Source organism: Sinocyclocheilus anshuiensis, unplaced genomic scaffold, assembly GCF_001515605.1.
Source record: "Sinocyclocheilus anshuiensis isolate Anshui unplaced genomic scaffold, SAMN03320099.WGS_v1.1 scaffold12, whole genome shotgun sequence".
Lineage (NCBI taxonomy): Eukaryota > Metazoa > Chordata > Actinopteri > Cypriniformes > Cyprinidae > Sinocyclocheilus > Sinocyclocheilus anshuiensis.
This window is the reverse complement of record NW_015555713.1, coordinates 276,024-295,533: the sequence shown is the minus strand read 5'-3', so window position 1 is coordinate 295,533 and position 19,510 is coordinate 276,024. Positions and strand designations below refer to the sequence as shown.

The 19,510-nt window shown below is 39.6% G+C and overlaps 1 protein-coding gene across 4 annotated transcripts in view; it reads left to right on the top strand.

Annotated features, from left to right (window-relative positions):
• The first annotated feature begins 4,826 nt into the window (after window positions 1–4,826).
• Window positions 4,827–19,510, top strand: part of LOC107672141 (protein shisa-9-like) — a 77,564-nt gene continuing 62,880 nt past the window's right edge. For all 4 annotated transcript variants that reach the window (XR_001632292.1, XR_001632291.1, XR_001632290.1 and 1 more), the window contains exons 1-2: window positions 4,827–4,927; window positions 6,469–7,655. Coding sequence is in view for 1 of the 4 variants with exons in the window: in XM_016465240.1 (XP_016320726.1) it covers window positions 7,111–7,655 (545 nt within the window). In the remaining 3 variants the exon portion in view is untranslated. The remainder of the gene's footprint in view (window positions 4,928–6,468; window positions 7,656–19,510) is intronic.

Genomic DNA, 19,510 nt, shown 5'->3' with positions numbered 1-19,510 from the left:
TACTGAATGCAAACACAATTTTGGCACAGCAGCCAAAAAAACAAACAAACAACAACAAAAAAAGACAAACAACAAACAAAAAAAGTAAAAAATAGTGAGGGGATATTTGAATTATTTGTTAATAAACTAATGAGTCAATGTTAATGTTGACTATCCATCCTCATTGGACGTGCCTTTAGAGAGAAATGCATCTTTACGGATTACATAATGAAAGAGTTTTTGTTTTCGATTTGAATTATTTCGTTTTAAAATAGTCATTTAAAGCATTCTATAGATATATTTATCATGTCGGTGAAGCGCTCCTGCTCAAAACCAAGAGGACAGAAAGCGCGTCCTGTTTGTGTTCCTTATTTTACAAAAGCACAAGGTTTTGTTGATATTGTGAGTGCACACAAATCCAAGTAGACCCTTTGCAGTTCTGAATGATGTATACTCTTACCTTTATGAGCAAAATTGACAGCGTATTTTTACGTTTCCACTGTTATTAAAAAAAAAATGCAAGTGATCACGCTGGCGCCTCCATGTCCTGCAAAGCGCGCTTTAGCTTCAACTCGCCGCACAAACGATTGGATATGCGCCTAACAGCGCTCATTTATCTAGGTTAAATGTTTAAATTAACACTGTGAAATGCATGAAGTGTTTTATGTCTGTTTATTTTAGTCAAGTCGTGTTGGTTTGAGAAGGCTAAATTGATCAAACATAATGCTCAACTCACTGTCTGCCGCTGCCGCTTGGTCGTTCCTTTAAAAAACAAAAACTTGAATTTAACAAACATAAAATGTTCCAAACATATTTCTAAATTAACTTAATAAAGAAACAAAAAGAAATATGACCACTTTGCCATTAAAAACCAAAACTGAACTATTTTAATAGCTGTGTAATGGGGAGGAGAGAGAGAACAAAGACACGGTATCCAGTCGGACTCCGGTCGAGAATTCTCATAAGCTGTTGGACAAGGGCCGGGCCCAGGCAGGGCTCTATTTGTTCCCTAGTTTCAATTAAATGTTCCCCCCAGCTCGGCGGGCCCCCAAACTGCCTGGGCCCATATGCACCTGCATACCCTGCATACACAGATGCTCCGCAACTGATTTCAAGTCATTAACAGCTGTACATTACAGTGATTTTTTAGTAAGATCTGTTATATGTATCCGCCACTTCTGTTGGCTTTCTTCGATGTTCAATGGCATTGTATGTTTTCTGAAAGAAAAAAGTTTACACTAAGCCCTCTAGTGGTTGAAGCATAAATTTACAAGTTACGTGCGGAGGAACATTGTTTTGTGACCCTTATTTACATTGCACGTGTCTGCGGTGCGTTACGGCTCCGGCGAGGTTTTGTTCCATCCTCCACATGGTGCCAACTCACACCAGGAGCATTTCAGAAGCGAAGCGACAGGATTCGCGAGACCACGTGATTTGCCTGTCTGACGTTGTTTGTCTTGATTATTATGGTTCTAACATGGCTAATGCCTAGTTCACACTACAGGATTTTAAGCCCGATTTAAGCCCAATTTGCAAGTTAACGAGCTCGCCAACAGGTCGGGCTGTGATCGGGGAAAATCAGTGGGTGATTGGCACTCGGCAATCTTTATGTGTGAACTACACAACGACGCATCAAAGAGGCTCGCTGACGCGTCGCCGACACCTCGCCGACGGCAAACAAATATCTAGCATGCCAAATATCTGGACCGGTCGACATCACGTGGTGTAAGGTGTCGTGACGAGCTACAGCCAATGAGAGAACAAGGCATGGGTTGAGGTCACTGGAAGAAAAACAGCAGCAAACAGTTTGCAGCACTAATTTCTTCCCAACATCCATTTTCAAATAAACAACTCCTGTTTCATGTGTTATTTCGCGTCGTTCCCGTTCCAATTCTGGCGTGTGTTTTCGTGACAAAACGTGGTTTGTAGAGTTGTTGGGTGACAGAGTTGTTGTCAGCTTGTGTAGTGTGTAACCCCCGGTTGCGGATCATTTACATAGAGTCACGTAGTGTGAACACCACGACTTAAAGACAGAAAATCAAGTCATGTAGTCTGAACAGCACAGCGATCTGCCGACGATTAAAGCCGTGTAGTGTGAACTTAGCCTTATGCTAAGTCGGAAATGCTGCCACGAAAACACACGCGAGAATTGGAACGGGAATGACGCGAAACAACACATGAAACAGGAGTTGTTTATTTGAAAATGGATGTCGGGAAGAAATTAGTGCTGCAAACTGTTTGTTCAATGAAAAATTTTGCTCCATTTATTGTGTCCAAACTTTTCTTTAAGCCATGTTGCTGCTGTTGTTTTTCTTCCAGTGACCTCAACCCTAGTTACGACCTCAACCCAAGTCGTCTTAAAGTCATAAAGACTTTTATGCTAAATGCCGGTAAAACCTCTTGCATGGACCTCAGAATTCAGATCCTGAATGAGATGAACCGAACAGACAGATAAACACAAAGCAAATGAGTACATGGGATTATTCAAGGCCAGTTGCCTCCATTTAGAAGAGAAATGGCATGATCAGGCCGGAGAGAGAGAGAGAGTATCTGAAATTATTAAAGATAAGTTTCCTCTGGCCCGAACTCTCATTGCCCCTTATTTCTCCCACAAGACCTCTGGACTCATCCGTTCCTTCCCTGTGGTGCTGAGAGCTGCTGCTGTGCCAGCTCAATAATTCAAAAACACAGATCCAGAGAGAAGACCCAGAGACTGATTCTGAGTACAAAGATGCAAGAAGAGAATAGAAAAACGCATGGGAATCGAATGGTGAAATGACCAAGATCATGGGTTCAGTACGCAGAGAACACCTTGAATACACTGTAAAAGTGACAACCTAAATGTTGATATGTAAGTGATCAAAAGCAGTAGACAGTGAATTGTGTGAGATGATTCCCTGTGGCCAGAGAAAGGCTAAGTTGCCCCCAGCTTCAGAATCCCTTCTGGCATCGGCTGTGGCCTGTTTTCTGAAACATCAGTGCTGTAGATCAGCCCATTTAAATGAGTCTGAAATAATTAACAGCAATCAGAGCTCACAGAGCCACCGGCAACCAAAACACTCAACGAAAGCATTATCATATACGTAAATGATTCTCTCTTTCTCCTCTGTTCTTGTTGTTCTTTACTTGACCTCATTTATTTTCTTGTCTCTGCTGCTTTTTATCTAAATCTCAGTGGGTGAATCTTACGAAAGCTGTTGGAAAAGTGTTATGACCTTTGTGATTTGTTGCATTGTGACAATATTTTCATGACCGTTAAGTACATTTAAACCCCACCTCCCCAAATGTCAGTAGCAACTCATTCTCATTGAAATACTCGACTACTTTAGCGAATCCAGAAATAAATTAATAAATTCTGTAAATTTTGCTGCAATTTTCAGGTTACACATCCACAAGAGGTGCTATAAGCAATATCATAGTTTTGCAATTTTATGGGTTAAAATAAACAGCCTAGTGTAATGAAAAAACTTTGTTGGGTAAATTTTTGTAAAATGATATTCCGATGCTTGTAGCACGTTTCACACAAGTGTGAAACTGTTCAGCTACTGAGCAAGTTTACTACATCAGAAAAGACAGCTGATTAAGTAATGCAAATGTCAAAATGAATTTATAGCAAATGGGTCTGTTATCTGTGCATTATTCCTAGTAGAAAAATCTGATAAATACATTTAAAAACAAGTGATGTACAAGATAATTTTCGTTATTGTATTATGCATTTTAATGAATATTGGAAGAAATGCATTTAGTTGTCATAAAAATGATCACAATGCAAAAAATATATTATATGTTATCTATTATGGTACTCAAAAAGGGCTTTATTTTTGTAATAAAAATAAATAAAAATATACTGTGTAAAAAAACTAACAAATTCTTGGATTTTTCACAAACTACAGCAACTAGTCATAAGTTTGAATTTAACATACATACCTGTACTAATAAATATATACTCTATATTGTTTTGAGTAAAAATGTCTACAGTTAGATTTTCTGTTTAATTAATTAATTAATTTGGTTCCTTTGGGGTGTAACATTTTTTACAATATTCTACATTCTACAAATATTCTATACTTGGCTGAGATTCACTCAAATAGTTTTGCTTTTCCATGATAAGATCCATCGTTCCTTTAAACCCTAAAATTCACTCCCTCCTTAGTCCATATTTCTGGATCCACTCTTCCGTTGTTCCTTCCTCGGCAGGGTGCCTAGAGTCAGACAATTCCCTTTGACATCTATTTGGGAAACAATTTAAAGCAGGAAAACAAAACAGCTACTGTGAATAAGCCCCTGAGTCATCTGAATAAGCATAAATAGTATTTTATTTTAATTTTTTCTCAGAATACATGTGCCACACACACACACACACACACACACACACACACACACACAGAGATCTGTGACCTGCTGTCTCAGTAAACACTGCTGCAGTCATCTGTTGAACCATAAGATTTAGTTTTCAGAGATAGAAAGAGAAAAACGCAATAGATAATTGACACGCACAAAAAAAAACGGATAGCAGGTTGTGGAGACAGTGAGAGCAGGTAAACATATGGCAAAGAGGAGGCAGAGACAGAAACAGGGAAACGACAGGAATATTTTTGAACAGTGAGAACAAAACAGAGAGAGAGAGAGAGAGGGAGCGCGAGCCACTATCATTCGTTCCTGACTCCACACAGGAACACACCATCCCTGGAACACGGAATCTGACATGGGAACGGAGAAACGGGAATGCACTGGGACGAATAAACTGAGGAGAATAAATATTACCTGCCATCTGTTGGTCTTCCTCACTCATCTGTCATCCACTGTCACTTTTTCTTTTGCTTTTGCTTTTTCTGAGGAGAACTTCTTCAGAGCCTCCAGTGAAAACACATACATATAGAGATATATCTATAACAATCATATACATATATCAATATACAGTATGCCTGTTTTCATAAACAGCATATGGGTAAGCCGATGGATTCAGATTCTACGCTTCAGAAGCATTTCCTCCGTTGTAGGAAGCTGATCTGTTGCATTCTGAGACGTGTGCATCTGCACCGAGCATCCACATGGAGAGCGACAGACACAGAGAGGAAGCGTAGATAGGTGCTTTGGGAGCTGGATTAGGTGTGCTGTTGTGTCTTTTTATGTGTGTGTGTGTGAGCGTTTTGCGTTTTTGTGTGTGAAAAAACTGAGGGGCTGTAATGCTGAGACCCTCTTTCTTTCTTGCTTTCTTTGTGTGTGTGAGTGTGTGGTAGATTTAGAGGAACAGCAAAGGAAAGAGTTGAAACTGCAGCAAAATGATAGAACTGAGAAGAAGAGGCCCCAAAGAAGCCAGACCCAGAGGAAAATGTGTTGATGTTGCTCAGAGGTTGCTCTTTTATTGCTCAGGAGACTTCACACTCATGTTTGTAGGAGTAGCAAATTTGTCTCAGATGTTTCTCCTGAAATGTCTTTGGAGAAAAAAACAGAAAGTTAAACTAATATTGTGGATAGAATATCATTTTGGTTTTGATTAGAATGAGTTTGAGTTCATACTAAAATTGCAGACTTTGGTGTATTGGTCAAAACAGAGGACAGTTTGAGGCAATGTTGTGATCTCTGTTGAAACTCTCCTCAGCAGAAGCACCCATTTAAATGGAGACTGTGGTCTAGAAGAAAGAATGGAGCTCATTTGTGATTTCTCTTTCCTGTGGGGATTGCGAGCGATGTTTATGAGCGAGAGAGAAGCAGAGAGCGTATGTGAACCAGAGAGAATATCTGATCAAAAGTGCCCAATGTGAGATACAGCTGCATGTTCACACACAGAATAGAGTTTAGCAGATCAGATCAGATCAGTCCTGTTAGTTTGAAAGATTCGAAAAGAAGAGTTGTGTTTTGGCTTCCAATTAAGAGCAATCGAGTGAAAAAACAATCTGCAAATTTGCTCATTCTGGTCTAGATCGTGTTCAGATTAGCACATGCAGCTCTGAAGGGTCCAACACATTGTATTTATGACAAAACATTTTATTTTAAAAGTGTCCATGTTATGTATATTACAAACAATTATGTAAAAATAATTAAATTATTAATAAACGCCATAATCATATTTTATATATTTTATTTAACTGTATTATAATTACAATTGATCATTATATATATAATTTATATTTATGTGTAATATTTAAATTTAAATTAATATATTCAGATTTGTAACTACATATTTAGAATTACAACTATATATTCCTATTAACATTTATGTATTCATAACTATCAGTAAAAATATTTGGGTGACAATGCGTGGAAAATATTTTGAACCAAAAATGATATATAAACTATATATCGTTATAGTTTATATTTATATATTCAGACTTATACATTTATATGTATAGTATAGTATACTTTTAGAACTGCAATAACTCAATTAATAACTGTTACATGAACATCTTAGCAGAAATCTTTAATCATAATCTTTTTTTCAACTGAAAATGGGAGTGTATGACAATATGTTTTGGTGTTTTGTCACAGGGAAAAGAACTGAGCAGAAGGAAGACACCTTGATTGTGAGAACAAAAGCATTAGGAGGACTAAAGAACAACAGATATTCCTTTGAGAGAACAGAGCGGTGTAAATCACTGAGAATGACTTGTGGAATCCCTCCAAACTCTAGCGTGAGGCATCTCTTCCTCGCCGACATCACGCATTGTTTGGTGGGACAAAGATCACGGATAAGGCTTGATTCCAACAGTGTCATTTCTTCAGGCTTCTGAATTGGAATTCTACCAAGTGTTGTTTTTTTCTCGGGCCACGAAACAGTTTGTCACATGGTGAGATCCTTGAATCTGGCGTTTTTCCAAAGGGGGGGAATCTTGCTCGCTCTCACTCTCTCCCTGTAGTGATGAGAACGGCGAGCACGTTGTGTGCTGAAGTGGCGTGGAAAACTCTCCGTCTCATTCCCTGATGAGGGCTGCTTTCCCTGTATCAGCTTGCCATTCTTTTAGGAGCCGGACAACGAGTCAGCATTAAACCTGCTCTAAACTTGGAGACAGATCACTTTGCTCAGCAAACTTGCTTTCTTGGTTCACATTAACTAAACTCCACTGGTTTAATTTTTCCCAGTGGTGCTGTTGCATTCTGGGATACGCATTGTGGGATTACTTAAAGAGGATCATGGCTGCCTCACACCTGTTTTTGAATGTGTTTACTGCCATTTTACTTTTGAGCTACGTTTCTCAAGGTCAAAAATCCAACACTGCCAGCACAGGTGTGCAAGCCACCAATCGGACGGCTGCTCCGTCTGGTGCCCCGGAGGTCACTCTTGCGACCCCGGGGTCAGACGCAGACGAAATCCCGTCAGCTGGGAGCCGCTGTTGGGGTTACTATGATGTAATGGGCCAATGGGATCCTCCGTTTAACTGTAATGCAGGAATATACCTGTTCTGCTGTGGCTCCTGCTACTATCGATTTTGCTGCCAGTTCAAGGTTCACAGCCTGGACCAGACATCTTGTTCCAATTACGACACACCGGTGTGGGCCAACACAGGCAAGCCGGCGGCTCCGGTGACCGATGTCCAGGAGGAACCGGATCGAGACCGCACTCACATGATTGTGTACATAATATGTGGAGTGGTGGCCATCATGGTGCTGGTTGGGATCTTCACCAAATTGGGCCTGGAAAAAAGTCAAGGAGGACAGACGGACATGACAAACTCCAGGTGAGTGGGTGTGAGGATGACTTCATTGCTCGGAGGTCGCTTGTTAATTAAGTTCTCAGATATGTCTCATTTAAGTATCAACTTTGCATTAGATGTTGCTTCTTATAATTATTCATGAGACATAAAAATGAGACAATTTTTGACATCCTGTAAAAGTACGTAGCTATAAAAATCAAACCTTCTGGGTTTTTATTGTAGACTTTTGCATCTTGGAAAATCTGAGCACTGTTTGAGATCTCTTCAGAAACTGTAGAGGAAATACATTTTAGGGGCTTTTTCTCAGCAGAAAAATCTGCTAAGTAGAAGACTTAAACCAAAATCTCTATTTTAATCATGACAACTCTCTGAAGATTTTAGCATGGTGATGGATATGACAATGTTAATGTATTTGGTCTTGGCGGAATAGATCTGCTACGCTGCTGCTGCTGAATTGCTGCTGCTGTTGGTTATTGTTGTAGTTGTAGATTATTGCTGCTGCTGCAAGCAAGTACAGGAACTTGCTACTGCCAATGCATACGGCGATACGGTGCCGTGAGTATTTAAGACATTCTGCTGCTGCACAAATAGCATATACAATAACCCGTAGCAGATCTATACAGGTGGAGCTGGGGAAGGTGGAGTGTTTCAAAGAAACTCTGAACTAATATATAAATATAGCCAGCCATATAAATGCAAGGCAGCAAGCTCATTGGCTGCATATGCAGCATGAACCAATCAGCTTGTGCCAAGTCGTTTAACTCTCTGAATATCATCAGTTACGTTAACAACCAATCAGCCTGCGCCATCTAGAGTTTCATGACTAAACTATATATTTGTTTGTCTGTAATTGCAGACGAGCTCTGTACAACCATAGGAGAACCATTTTGAGTTCCACATAGAATTTTTTTTCATTCTTAAAAATAAAGGTTCTTTACTTTCATGAATATTAAGGTGTTACAAAGAACCAATGATGAACTACAGTGAAGACCAAACATCTGATACCATAGAGAAAAAGTTATTTATTTTTATTTTTTAAGCCTGGAATACAGTACACATTTTTTGCCCCAATTTTCCGCTGATTTACAGTATGGAGAAATTGATGCTAGTTGCCGAAAGTCAGAGCCAGTCAAACATGTTTGATATTTTCAGCCAATTTAGGAACACTTTGTTTTAATTTGTCAAGGCACACGTTTCTGCGCGAGTTTGTTGTGATCGGAACGACTTGAGTGGCCGTTTACACGACAACATTTTCAGCCAAAAACGGGAAACTTTTTATGCGTTTTGCCTGTTCGTTTACACGACAACGTTTTGGGAACTGAAAACGCATATTTTTGAAAACGGGTTTCAAAGTGCAAGTTTTTGAAAACGCCAACGTTATCGTTTCCCAAAACGGGAATCTTTGAAAATGGTGACGTCATGTGCGTGTGTAGTGCGTGTTAGGTATGTAGACATGCGCAGTACGTGTCGATTTTAAAGGCAAGCGTCAACAAACATACACAACAATGGCGGAGTACATGGTACAGTTGTTGCTGCTCAAGAGATTGCTAACGCTTCTTCAGCAAAGTGTGGATTTACTTCACCAATAATACAACCAACAGCGGAGACACATCATATACAACATATAATCGTCACTTCCCTACAGGTACTGTTTACTAACAAGGTGATAGCGCCAACTACTGGCCTGGCATACGTAATACAGTGTTTTTGGCCGATTTCACGGATATGTGTAAACGCGAATCGTTTTGAAAACGTTGTCATGTATACGTGAAACTTTTAAAAAAGGCAAGGGAAAAGAAAAAATCTTTTCTGTTTTCGACTACATCATTGTCGTGTAAACGTGGCCTTAGTCTGATAGTGTATGGTCCTCAGTCATGTAGTGTATGATGGCCAGTTTTTCTCTGTGACTATTACAAAGTTGGTAAGTTTATGATGCCCAGTGTTTTAAAAATCTGTTCAGATTTTAAAAGTCGTGTAGTGTATTCCAGCCTTTAGAATAACAGTTCAAGTCAAAAGTTGAAAAAATTTCTTAGTACTTTGTATATTCTTTAATGACAGGAGTTCTCGAGCTGCTTAAACCCCACAAGTTCACATGCTCTCCAGCATAATTCAAAGAGCATATTTGTGCTTCAGTGGAAGAAAGAACCATCTGTAGAAAGAGACAAACAATCAGTGTCACAAATTTGCTTATTTAATTAGTAACCTAGAAATAATATAGAATCATAGCATCATAGCTTTTAATCTTTTTTCATTAATTTAAAAAAAATTTTTCTTTCAAAATCCTAAAACATTTCAAGGGTTTAAATTCCAGTTTTTCAATGTGGTCTCAGACTTTGCTCCCTACTGTATTTCTAAGAGCATACATTCATGTTTATTTCTCAGAGCTCAGCTTTTGTTTGAGTAGAGCTATACATTACTAGCTGCGATCAGTTCAAAAGAAGAACCACAATGAAACATTTATATTTTGTACTCCTCTGTTATGTGTTCAGACTATATGACGTTTGTAAAAAAAAAAAAAGAAAAAAAAAAGAAGGCGGGAAGAGTGGGACATCAGTTCAGCAATCTGTCTCTCATCCGTAATGTGGCATGGCAGACAGACACCACCATGGTTTAATGAGAGCTATTGATAAGGGCTGGAAGCATGCCATGCCCAAGATAGAAATGGTGCGCGCGAGAGGGAACGGATGATAGATTATCCGCTGTCTGATGATTTTAGTGGGTGGTTAAAAACAAATCTCTTATGGATTGTGACGGAATTAAAAAGTTGCATGGCATAGATGCATTTCTGAATGTAATAAAGTTTGAGAGTTTCTGTTGATAAGGACGTACTTGGGAAGTGTGTGTGTATGTGTGACGTGCACAATGACAAAGGCAGTGTTAGAAGGGCAAACTAGTGAAGTGTATAGCCAGCTTGTTGTAATTTAACACGATTTATCATAGGAAAGCTTAATGAGGCTCGATAAATGGGTGCCAAAATTAGTGAATAAAGTGTGTGTGTCATAGTGGCGCAACTAAACATATCTAGTGTCTGCTGGGACGAAATACAGAGGCACATTGAGGAGAGAAAGAGGGTGATTCTATTGACCAGCTCTGAGAAATCCAATGAGGCCAACATGACAGATTCATCCAACACAAACATGGGCCAGTATAGAGACCAATGTGTTTGCACACACATACACAAAACCCATCCTATGCCACTGATCGTAGGGTCAGATCAGTAACTAATGACTGGTGAAATGTCTAGAAACCGAAATAATGTCCTTCATTTGAGTGTGCGAATGACCGTGCTATGCCAGCTTGAGATGCTCAGGTTTTATGTTTTTATGTATAATCTGACCTTTAATAATTAGCTTTGGTGTATTTGAAGGGCGTATCACGTTTGAGTGCATTTGCAAACTGTGTGTTCGCTGGTGTGGGTTTGTTTTTCATGTGTAAAATCAATTCAATTCAGCATGAAATTATGCTTTTCCACCACTACTCGAGTGATGTTGGACTGTGCGAATGCTGTGCTTTCTACTTGCATTATGTTTATGTGCATGCTTGACAAGTCTCTTGGTCAGACATGCCAAGTTTTACTAAGACAAAGTTAATAAACGGAGACTGAGAGAGTCTTTGAGAGAGTATTCGTGTGCTTATGAAGTAATCATCGCACGTCCATGCTGAATGCTTCTGTATTACATGATCATTCAGGCAATAATGGAAGTGGCTCCGTAATGTTTTTTTAATGTGTAAAATGTGTGAACATGCAAATAAAGCTTCACATTGAGAGGCTGGAAAAGAAAAGAAAGAGCATGAAAGTAAGGGCAGAGGCTCGTAACTACGTTTTTTAATTAATGTGTCCTCAGTAAACACATACCAAGATGCCTGCTTTCTAATACATGTAGGGGAGAGTGGGGTAAGATGGGACATTTTTTACTTGTGTGGTTAAGATAAGGGAAAATGAGGCAAAAGTACAAGGAAGTATCTAAAGTAATTTCAGGATGTTTCCTATTATCTTAAATGATCAGAATGTCAGTGTCAATGACAAAGGGTTCTAAAAATATGGCTCCCGTGGCTTAATTTGTCCCAGGTTAGGGGTAAGTTGACCCGAGTTGGTGAGTAAATGCACAAACTTGGTGTAAACTGACCATCTGACTGAATCTGATTCAAACCCATGTGAAATTTTAAAGATAATTTACCTCTTTTAAAACTACTGTAATTTAATAATCAAATGTCTTTTTACGAACAGTCATATTTCTTTTCTTAAAGCTAACTTGAACAACATAAAACCAACCCAGGTGACTTGTCTTTATCTAATTTAGTTTGTTTGCTAGTCTATATTCAGCTTTACTGGCCAGGCCAGCAGACAGGAGCCACAGAAAACAGTTGTGTCCCATTAAAAAGGCATTATGACTTCTGAAAGAGATGATTCCCAAAACTGGGCCTGGAACTATTAATGCACTAGACAAACAAACTGAGCTCCACAGTGAGTCCACCAAGGTGAGCAGAAACCAGCGGGAAATGTCTCACAGGTCCTTCCCCAGAAACCTCATGAATACACTGAAACCTGCTGCACTTCACTTACCCACAGGTCAAAGACTCCCAGGTGTTTTTCACAGCTTTTCAGAAGGAAAGAAAGGACAGAAATGATGAGAACTGATGCAGAATAATTCTTGACAGATTTTGCAGTGTAATGAGAAAGACATGAATCTTGAAGTGCAAAAAAAAACAAAAAACAAAAAGCAGGCTCAGAAAAAAGGAATTGAATCTATAAAATTGTTACGTATTTACTTCCTCAAAAAAGCAGAAATTAATGGTAAAAAATATTGGAATATGTATAAATAAAATTCTGACATTATCTGTAACACTAAACATTTCCACCTCCTGAGGAGTTTCCTAATTACTCTGCCCACTCATACATTTCCATCAATAGCAAATCATGCATATGCTAATACGTCTGTTTACACTTTTATGAACATTCTAGTAAACACAATTGTGTGGTCATAGGCCTACAAAAACCCTTCTAGCCCTCCATAACATGCTATTGCACGTTGCTAACTTCATTAGGTTGTGTTAATTGTTGGTATACAACTTAGTATCACCTCATTAAGGTAGGTTAATTGTTAGCATAAAATGCTAAGTTAAATAATGTTCCCTCTAGTTGCACTTCATGGCTAGCATGTTAACACTAACAAGTGGGCTATTGTAATGACGTGTTTGGCTTTAAAATCCTGCTCACTGCAAACATTTAACAGCGAACAATGTTGTCTTTACCAGTAATTAGCTCCCCAATTAACTGTAGCACAGCCTCATCAGTGTCAATGTGATATTGTTTCCTGTATGAGAATATAGTTTGATTAGTCATTGTCTGTCTTTGAAAGCATCTCCAGAGGAAAACAATATGTAGGCCCATATATAGAAGAGACCAGGGGGCTTGTTGTCACGCAAGGAAATTGTCAGAAGCACTATATCTCAAGATTTTGAGTCAAAGGTCCAATTACACAAACGTGTGATTTATATTTAAACAGTGACTTTGTGTGTTGGTTTTAAATATCTACTGTAAAACCATCTTAAAATAAATGTCACTATCATAAGATTTTTACTAGCTGTTGAGTATCAACTGAAGATAATAAAACCTGGCATAACTAAACGAAAAAAGAAAAAAAAAAACATTAGGGTCACACTTTATTTTAAGGTCCAATTCTCGCTATTAACAAACCATTAACTACGACTTTTGCCTCAATAAATTCCTAATTTGCTGTTTATTAATAGTTAGTAAGGTAGTTGTTAAGTATAGGTATTGGATAGGATTAGGGAGGTAGAATATAGTCATGCAGAATAAGTGCTTTATAAGTACTAATAAGTATGTTAATTATAGGCATGATAATAAGCAACTAGTTAATAGTGAGAATCGGTCCCTATACTAAAGTGTTACCAAAATTAGAAATGTTTCCTTGCCCTGGCAACTAATTGAAATAAGTTCACGTTGAAGCAATAAAAGAACTGGAAATAAAGAAATACTAAACTGAAAAAGACAAAAAACACAAGAAAACTACAAACAAATAATAAATAAACAAATAAATAAAAATAAAAACATAAAGTGAAAATATAAAATGAAAAGCTAATTCAAAATATTAATAAAAAACTAAATACTATATAAATAATACTTAGAGTTTAGAAGACTGAACTCTCAAGGGTGTTTTTCATAAATGTTAGGTAGAGGCAGGTTGTCACATGTTTTTTTATGTTGTAATTTTTTCAATTACAATATCTGCTTGCTAAAACAATATTTTGATATTTTTGAGCTTAATAATTTTGCTTAGATAATATTAAATACACTACTAGGAGTTACCACTTTAAAAAGTGTAACAACTTTCCCCCGCTATAGGTTGTCATGTGTTCATTGATCTGTAAGTTTTTTTTTCTTTTTTTCCTGGAAATCTTCAATAACTTTTCTCTAGCCGAAACTGAAACATTTGTGTTCATACAGAAATTGACTGTCAAATATAATCCTATCCTAAAATACTTTCAGTGGTGTAAAAAGTGAGATAACTAGCCCGTCTCCTGTACCGTTCCTCAACAGTGTCCTGTTGGTTAAAGACATGACCTGTCAGTTTCTCTGCATGCTTGGACACACTGAGCCATGGTGCTCATGCGGGTGACAGAAAATGGGAAAGTCTCATCTCCTCATAATTTCCTGTCAGTTTTATTGAGTGTATCTATCATTAAAAACTGCACCCCCTAACCTCACTGTAGCCCCTTTGACACACCAATACCCCATCACATGGACAGATACGCTCATGAAAATACATCATTATTAATCGAAGATATGCCCCTGTATTTCTAATTTGTGTGAAAAGAAATACATTTTATTGGTGTTTTATAGCCACTAGTGTTCATTTCATCTGGAAACTGCAGTGAATTGTATATATAGGTATGTTTTTGGAGTTTTGCAAAAATTTACAGTAGGTAGAGGCAAGTTTTTCCAGTGATCCGATGTTGGGACTGGGACTGTCAAGGTGATATTGAATAGACCCCGGGCACAGCGTCTGACATCACTTAAACTCATCTAATTTCCCACCCTTGTAATATAGCAAATGAACAGCAACACACACACACACACACACACACACACACACACACACACATAGTAATCATACAAACTCTGTTCTAAAGACAAGTGAATGGCCTCGTTGTTTACATAGTGTGCAAACAAGACATCATAATGTTGCTGCATAATAGAGTTTGACATTAGCATGTAGCTTAGCTGCTAAACTCCAATAGGAAAAAAAACAATGAATTTTATATAGACCAAAATACTGTATTTGTTATGAATACTTTTATTTTGCCATCTAGGAGACTTTGTTCCAATGCATTCTGGGATTGCCTTTTGTGTGAATATCTTACCTTTTTGAACAGCCTTCATGTGAGGAGCATGCTATGATACTTCGAAACGCTTGAAAAAGTAGGGAGAGAAAGATTTAAGAGATTATATTCATGGCTTCAATTTTGTATTTAAGTGGATTTATGGAAAAACATGTTTTTTGTCCAAAACAGCCATGAATGCAACTTGATATTTTGGTTTCCATTTCTGTGATGTTGGGATGCACAGTAAAAAAATAAACAATTCTAAAAATGCATAAATTGATTTGTGTAATTCTGGTTTACTCAACTAGTCACAAGTTAAAGCACTTGTTACTGGAAAATTGGCCCATTTGCTCTGCTCACAAGAAATCTTGATTTGTAGTCAAAAATGATCTAAACAGAGGTAGTTTTTGGAATGTAAATCAGCACACGTGTGTTTTGGCATTCACAGTGAGCTGTGTGTTTGTCCATGTGCTTTGTGTCTTAATCACATTGATGGAAAGTCGATGGCTAATTTGCAATTTGTTGCAGCAATTGAGTACTTTACCTTCTCTCTCTCTCCCTCTCTCACCTTGATCCTGAATTACTGCTGCACAGTTTCCTGTTAATCCCACATAAAAAAGAGACAGCAAGAACACAAAACAGTGCAGTGATAAGTATCACCAATGAGCTGCTCAGAGCTGAAGCCCTGCGGGAGGAACGATTCTTTCCCTCTCCATGTCTCATCCCTCATTTCAGAAGCTCAGCGCTGCTCAGTCATCCTGAATGGACTTGTTCCGGGGGGGATGGGGTGTGTGTGTGTGGGGGGGGTGTGTCAAGGCAGAGCACAAAAGAGAGGACCTGATTGAGACCAGGGGGTGTAGGGTAGGGATTGTACAGATATTTATCTTAATCTCTGTCCTGTCAATCAAGCTACACACTATGGAGACATCTACAGGCGATGGGAAGATGAGGGAGATAGACAAAAGAGCGGAGGAAGGACACAATGTGAGAAGTAGCAGAGAGAGAAATGTATATTGTTCATTTAACTGATGAATCTAGTAGAATCAAGGAATGAAGGTTCATTCTGCCAAACAAAATGGGGTATTGAAATGCGTTCTATTTTAACTTGATGCCTCAAAAACGAAATGCTTATGGCTTGAGATGCTGAAAAGAAACATTCATCTGATGCATACAGTAATCATGGCAGTTAAAAAAAATAACCTCATTCAATTGCCTGTGGTTTTCAACCATTTGTAGCTTACTTAAACTATTTATAGCTTACCTAAACAGACAACATGACCAAAATGCACATTCCTGAAAGTGTTATCAATTATAACCAGTGCCGGCCCGTCCATCAGGCGGTACAGGTGGTCACCTAGGGCCCCGCCTTAAGGGGAGGGCCCCGCAGCCGCGAGGCTGTCAGGTGTGTTTGACTTGAAGCGGCACCGTTCAGACAGATCGGTGTTTGATATTGAAGTACCGCGAGAGCTACAGTATATACTAATGGACAGCTCTGCATGCTTTCCTATCCTATTGCAGTACTTTGATGTCAAACACTTATCGATCTGCAGCGCCCCTTTAAGTCAACACACATACAGATGACGCACCAGGGCTCTACAGTGCGTTTAAAAACATTTAACCCTTTAAAACCGAACGTGTCGGCGGCGACACAATTAACCATGCTGTATTCATGTTATCATAACTCACTAACCGTTTACACTATGAAAAAAAATCAAATTGCTCCCGATAGTAGACATCTTGCGCTCCATCAGTCGAGTGTTTGAAATAACTTCCTTTTGTGATCTGATGTGGTTTCATACCACAGAATGAGGCAAAATCACTTTATAATATTCTATACAGTGATAAAGGCTATGTTGATTAGCATTGCATTATAAATATACTGTACATTATGCATATAAAAAATACCCATGATGGCTTGAAGAACAGAGATACACCATTTAGTCACAGTTGTATGTTTATTGTCTTCATTCTTCATCAGTTAAAACATCCTATCTGCGTTTTATTCAGCTACTGCAGCGGAAGCATATGCCTTTGTCCATATTAGGGATTTCCTCCAACTTGATTTTTGTGAGTATTTCATTTTATGATTTTTCCCTTATGGTTTTACTGCGTGAGGGCACCCTCCGGCTACCAGTATGAATGAAACAGCTACAGCTACTCACTACACCTTTTTTTATGTAAAAAATATGAAAAATAATACTTCTACATTTTTCTCCATATTGAGTTTCTCTCTCTCTCTCTCTCTCTCTCTCTCTCTCAGTGGATGCATAATATTTCCTGACAAAAATTAAGAAATTACTGTTAATGATTTTTAATCATAATCATTTATAAATCCTTAGACCTTTCTAAACAATTATAAACCTCCTGCATGTTAACAGGTCATGCTGCAGTTTTCTGTCAACTATAGGCCTATTAATAATAAAAAACAAATCAAATTAATGTTAAATGTAAATGTGCCGACGGAGGGAGGAGCCATGGAGGATGAATGGCCGCCGACTCCAGGGGGCCGACCAACGGCGGCGGAGCAGGTGGTGGAGGAGCCCGAGGCGGAGACAGAGAGCCGATGAGCCAGGGTGACGGGGAAGATCTGGAAGTCCTAGGCGGAGCAGATGGCGCCGGCGACCGACGCGAAGATGTGGATACAGGAGGCCGCGGTGGAGCTAGGAGCCATGGTGGAGCCGACGGGTCAACGGGCTGATGCAGAGTCCGGGGCTTAGAGGCTGGAGGCGGAGTCAAGGAAAACTCCAGCCACGGCGACGCTGGAGGATGGCAGTCCCGCGGAGCTCGCACCGCATAGATGGTGGGCTGAGGGCGAGCAGAGGGGCTGCCAGACGACTGCGGAGGAGGAGGCAGGAGCAGGTGGGAGGGTGGGCATTCGTGAGCCTCTGGGCATTCGGGGCTAAACTCTGGATCAGGAGCCCCCTCTAGGCTGAACCCGGGAACAGGATTGCGCTCTAGAGGAACGGACACTTGAGGACGCTTTCTAGGAGCGGGCACTGGAGGGCGCTTTCTAGGAGCAGTGGTGGGCGTTGTTGCCGGCTCACACACCTTGACTGACGTCGTCAGCAGTTCTGGCTCCACGCCGATCCTCAGCTCTGTCGCTCAGTGCGGCGATGGCTCGTCGGTTGCAGCGGGCTCCGGCTCTCTGTCAGCGGTAGGCTCGGGCATGCGCTCCGTGCGTTGGGGAGATGGTGGGCTGGGCACTGGGTCAGGAGTGGAACTGGCGAGATTCTCCTGGGAACAGTCGGGGGACGGAGATCCATTTCTCGCCAGAGTCCACTCCACAAAGGCGGCGAATTCCGCTCGAGGACCATCTTCGGATCACCCATCTAATCACCCACCTCCATCCCCAACTCCTCCTCTCGTCCAGTCAGGACTTGGCATTGGATATTTCTTCTTGCATCAGACCACTGAATTATATTGATATATTAAATAATCACTTAGAATATTGATGATATCTGCTACATTAATCATTAATGTTGGTTCTGTTGAGTTTAACCTAGGGGGGTTATTTATGCTCGCCCTGCTCCTATCCATGCTAGGCTGCATGGATGGGCAGGGAGTGTTGCCCAGAACAGAACCATACCCCCAACCTAAAATGTATGCTAATTGTAAGTTATCTTTGACAATAGTGGTCCTGACAGAAATGTATGTAAGATAGATTTTTTTGTTTTGATCAACCACATTAGTCCCTGCAGAATGCTTCATATCTCCTCTATAAAGCATGCAGGAGCAGTCTGAGCTTTACAGAAGGAGGTGCAGGTCCACATGGAGGTTCAGGTCATTCATCTTGGAGGTGGAGTACGGTTTTCTCTTGTTTCAGAGAGGGCTGTTGGTGTGCCAGTTGGTGCAGTGCTGCAGGATTGATGTTTTTATAAACCTTCACTCAGAAAAGGTGCCGGTGGTTCATCATTTCCCCCTCATTGCACCGTCCTGGACTGTGGTGTATGCACCAGTTAAGTCAGCTGGTGTGTGTGTGTGTGTGTGTGTGTGTGTGAAAGAGAGAGAGTGTTTTTTTTTCTAGTGGATTAAATACCTACGTGATGCACTCATCCTCATAAGGGAGTGATAAATGTGTGCATACGTTGGATTTATTTTCTCTCTTTAACTTCACATCACGTTCAGCCATTCAGTTCACTAAACCTGTTCTAACAACATTCTGATTTCCCATTACACAGAGAGAAAACCCTTCTGTGTTTCTTCCACAAGCACATTAGCTCAAGTAAAACTGACCCAAATTGAAGTGCTCAGCTCAAATCACATGTCCATTGTGGATGTGTTTGGAATTCTCTGCGCGGCCATGCTGCAAATGGCTGTTGGTTTTCAGACAGCAGAGACGATTAACTTGATTTAGGATTAAATTGCTTGCACAAAATTTCATTTACTGCTTACCTCTGGCTGAACGGCCCACATCACAAGCAAACATACACACAGAACCAATGTTCTACTGAACGTGCAGTGTCTTATATATATATATATATATATATATACAGTGGGTACGGAAAGTATTCAGACCCCCTTAAATTTTTCAC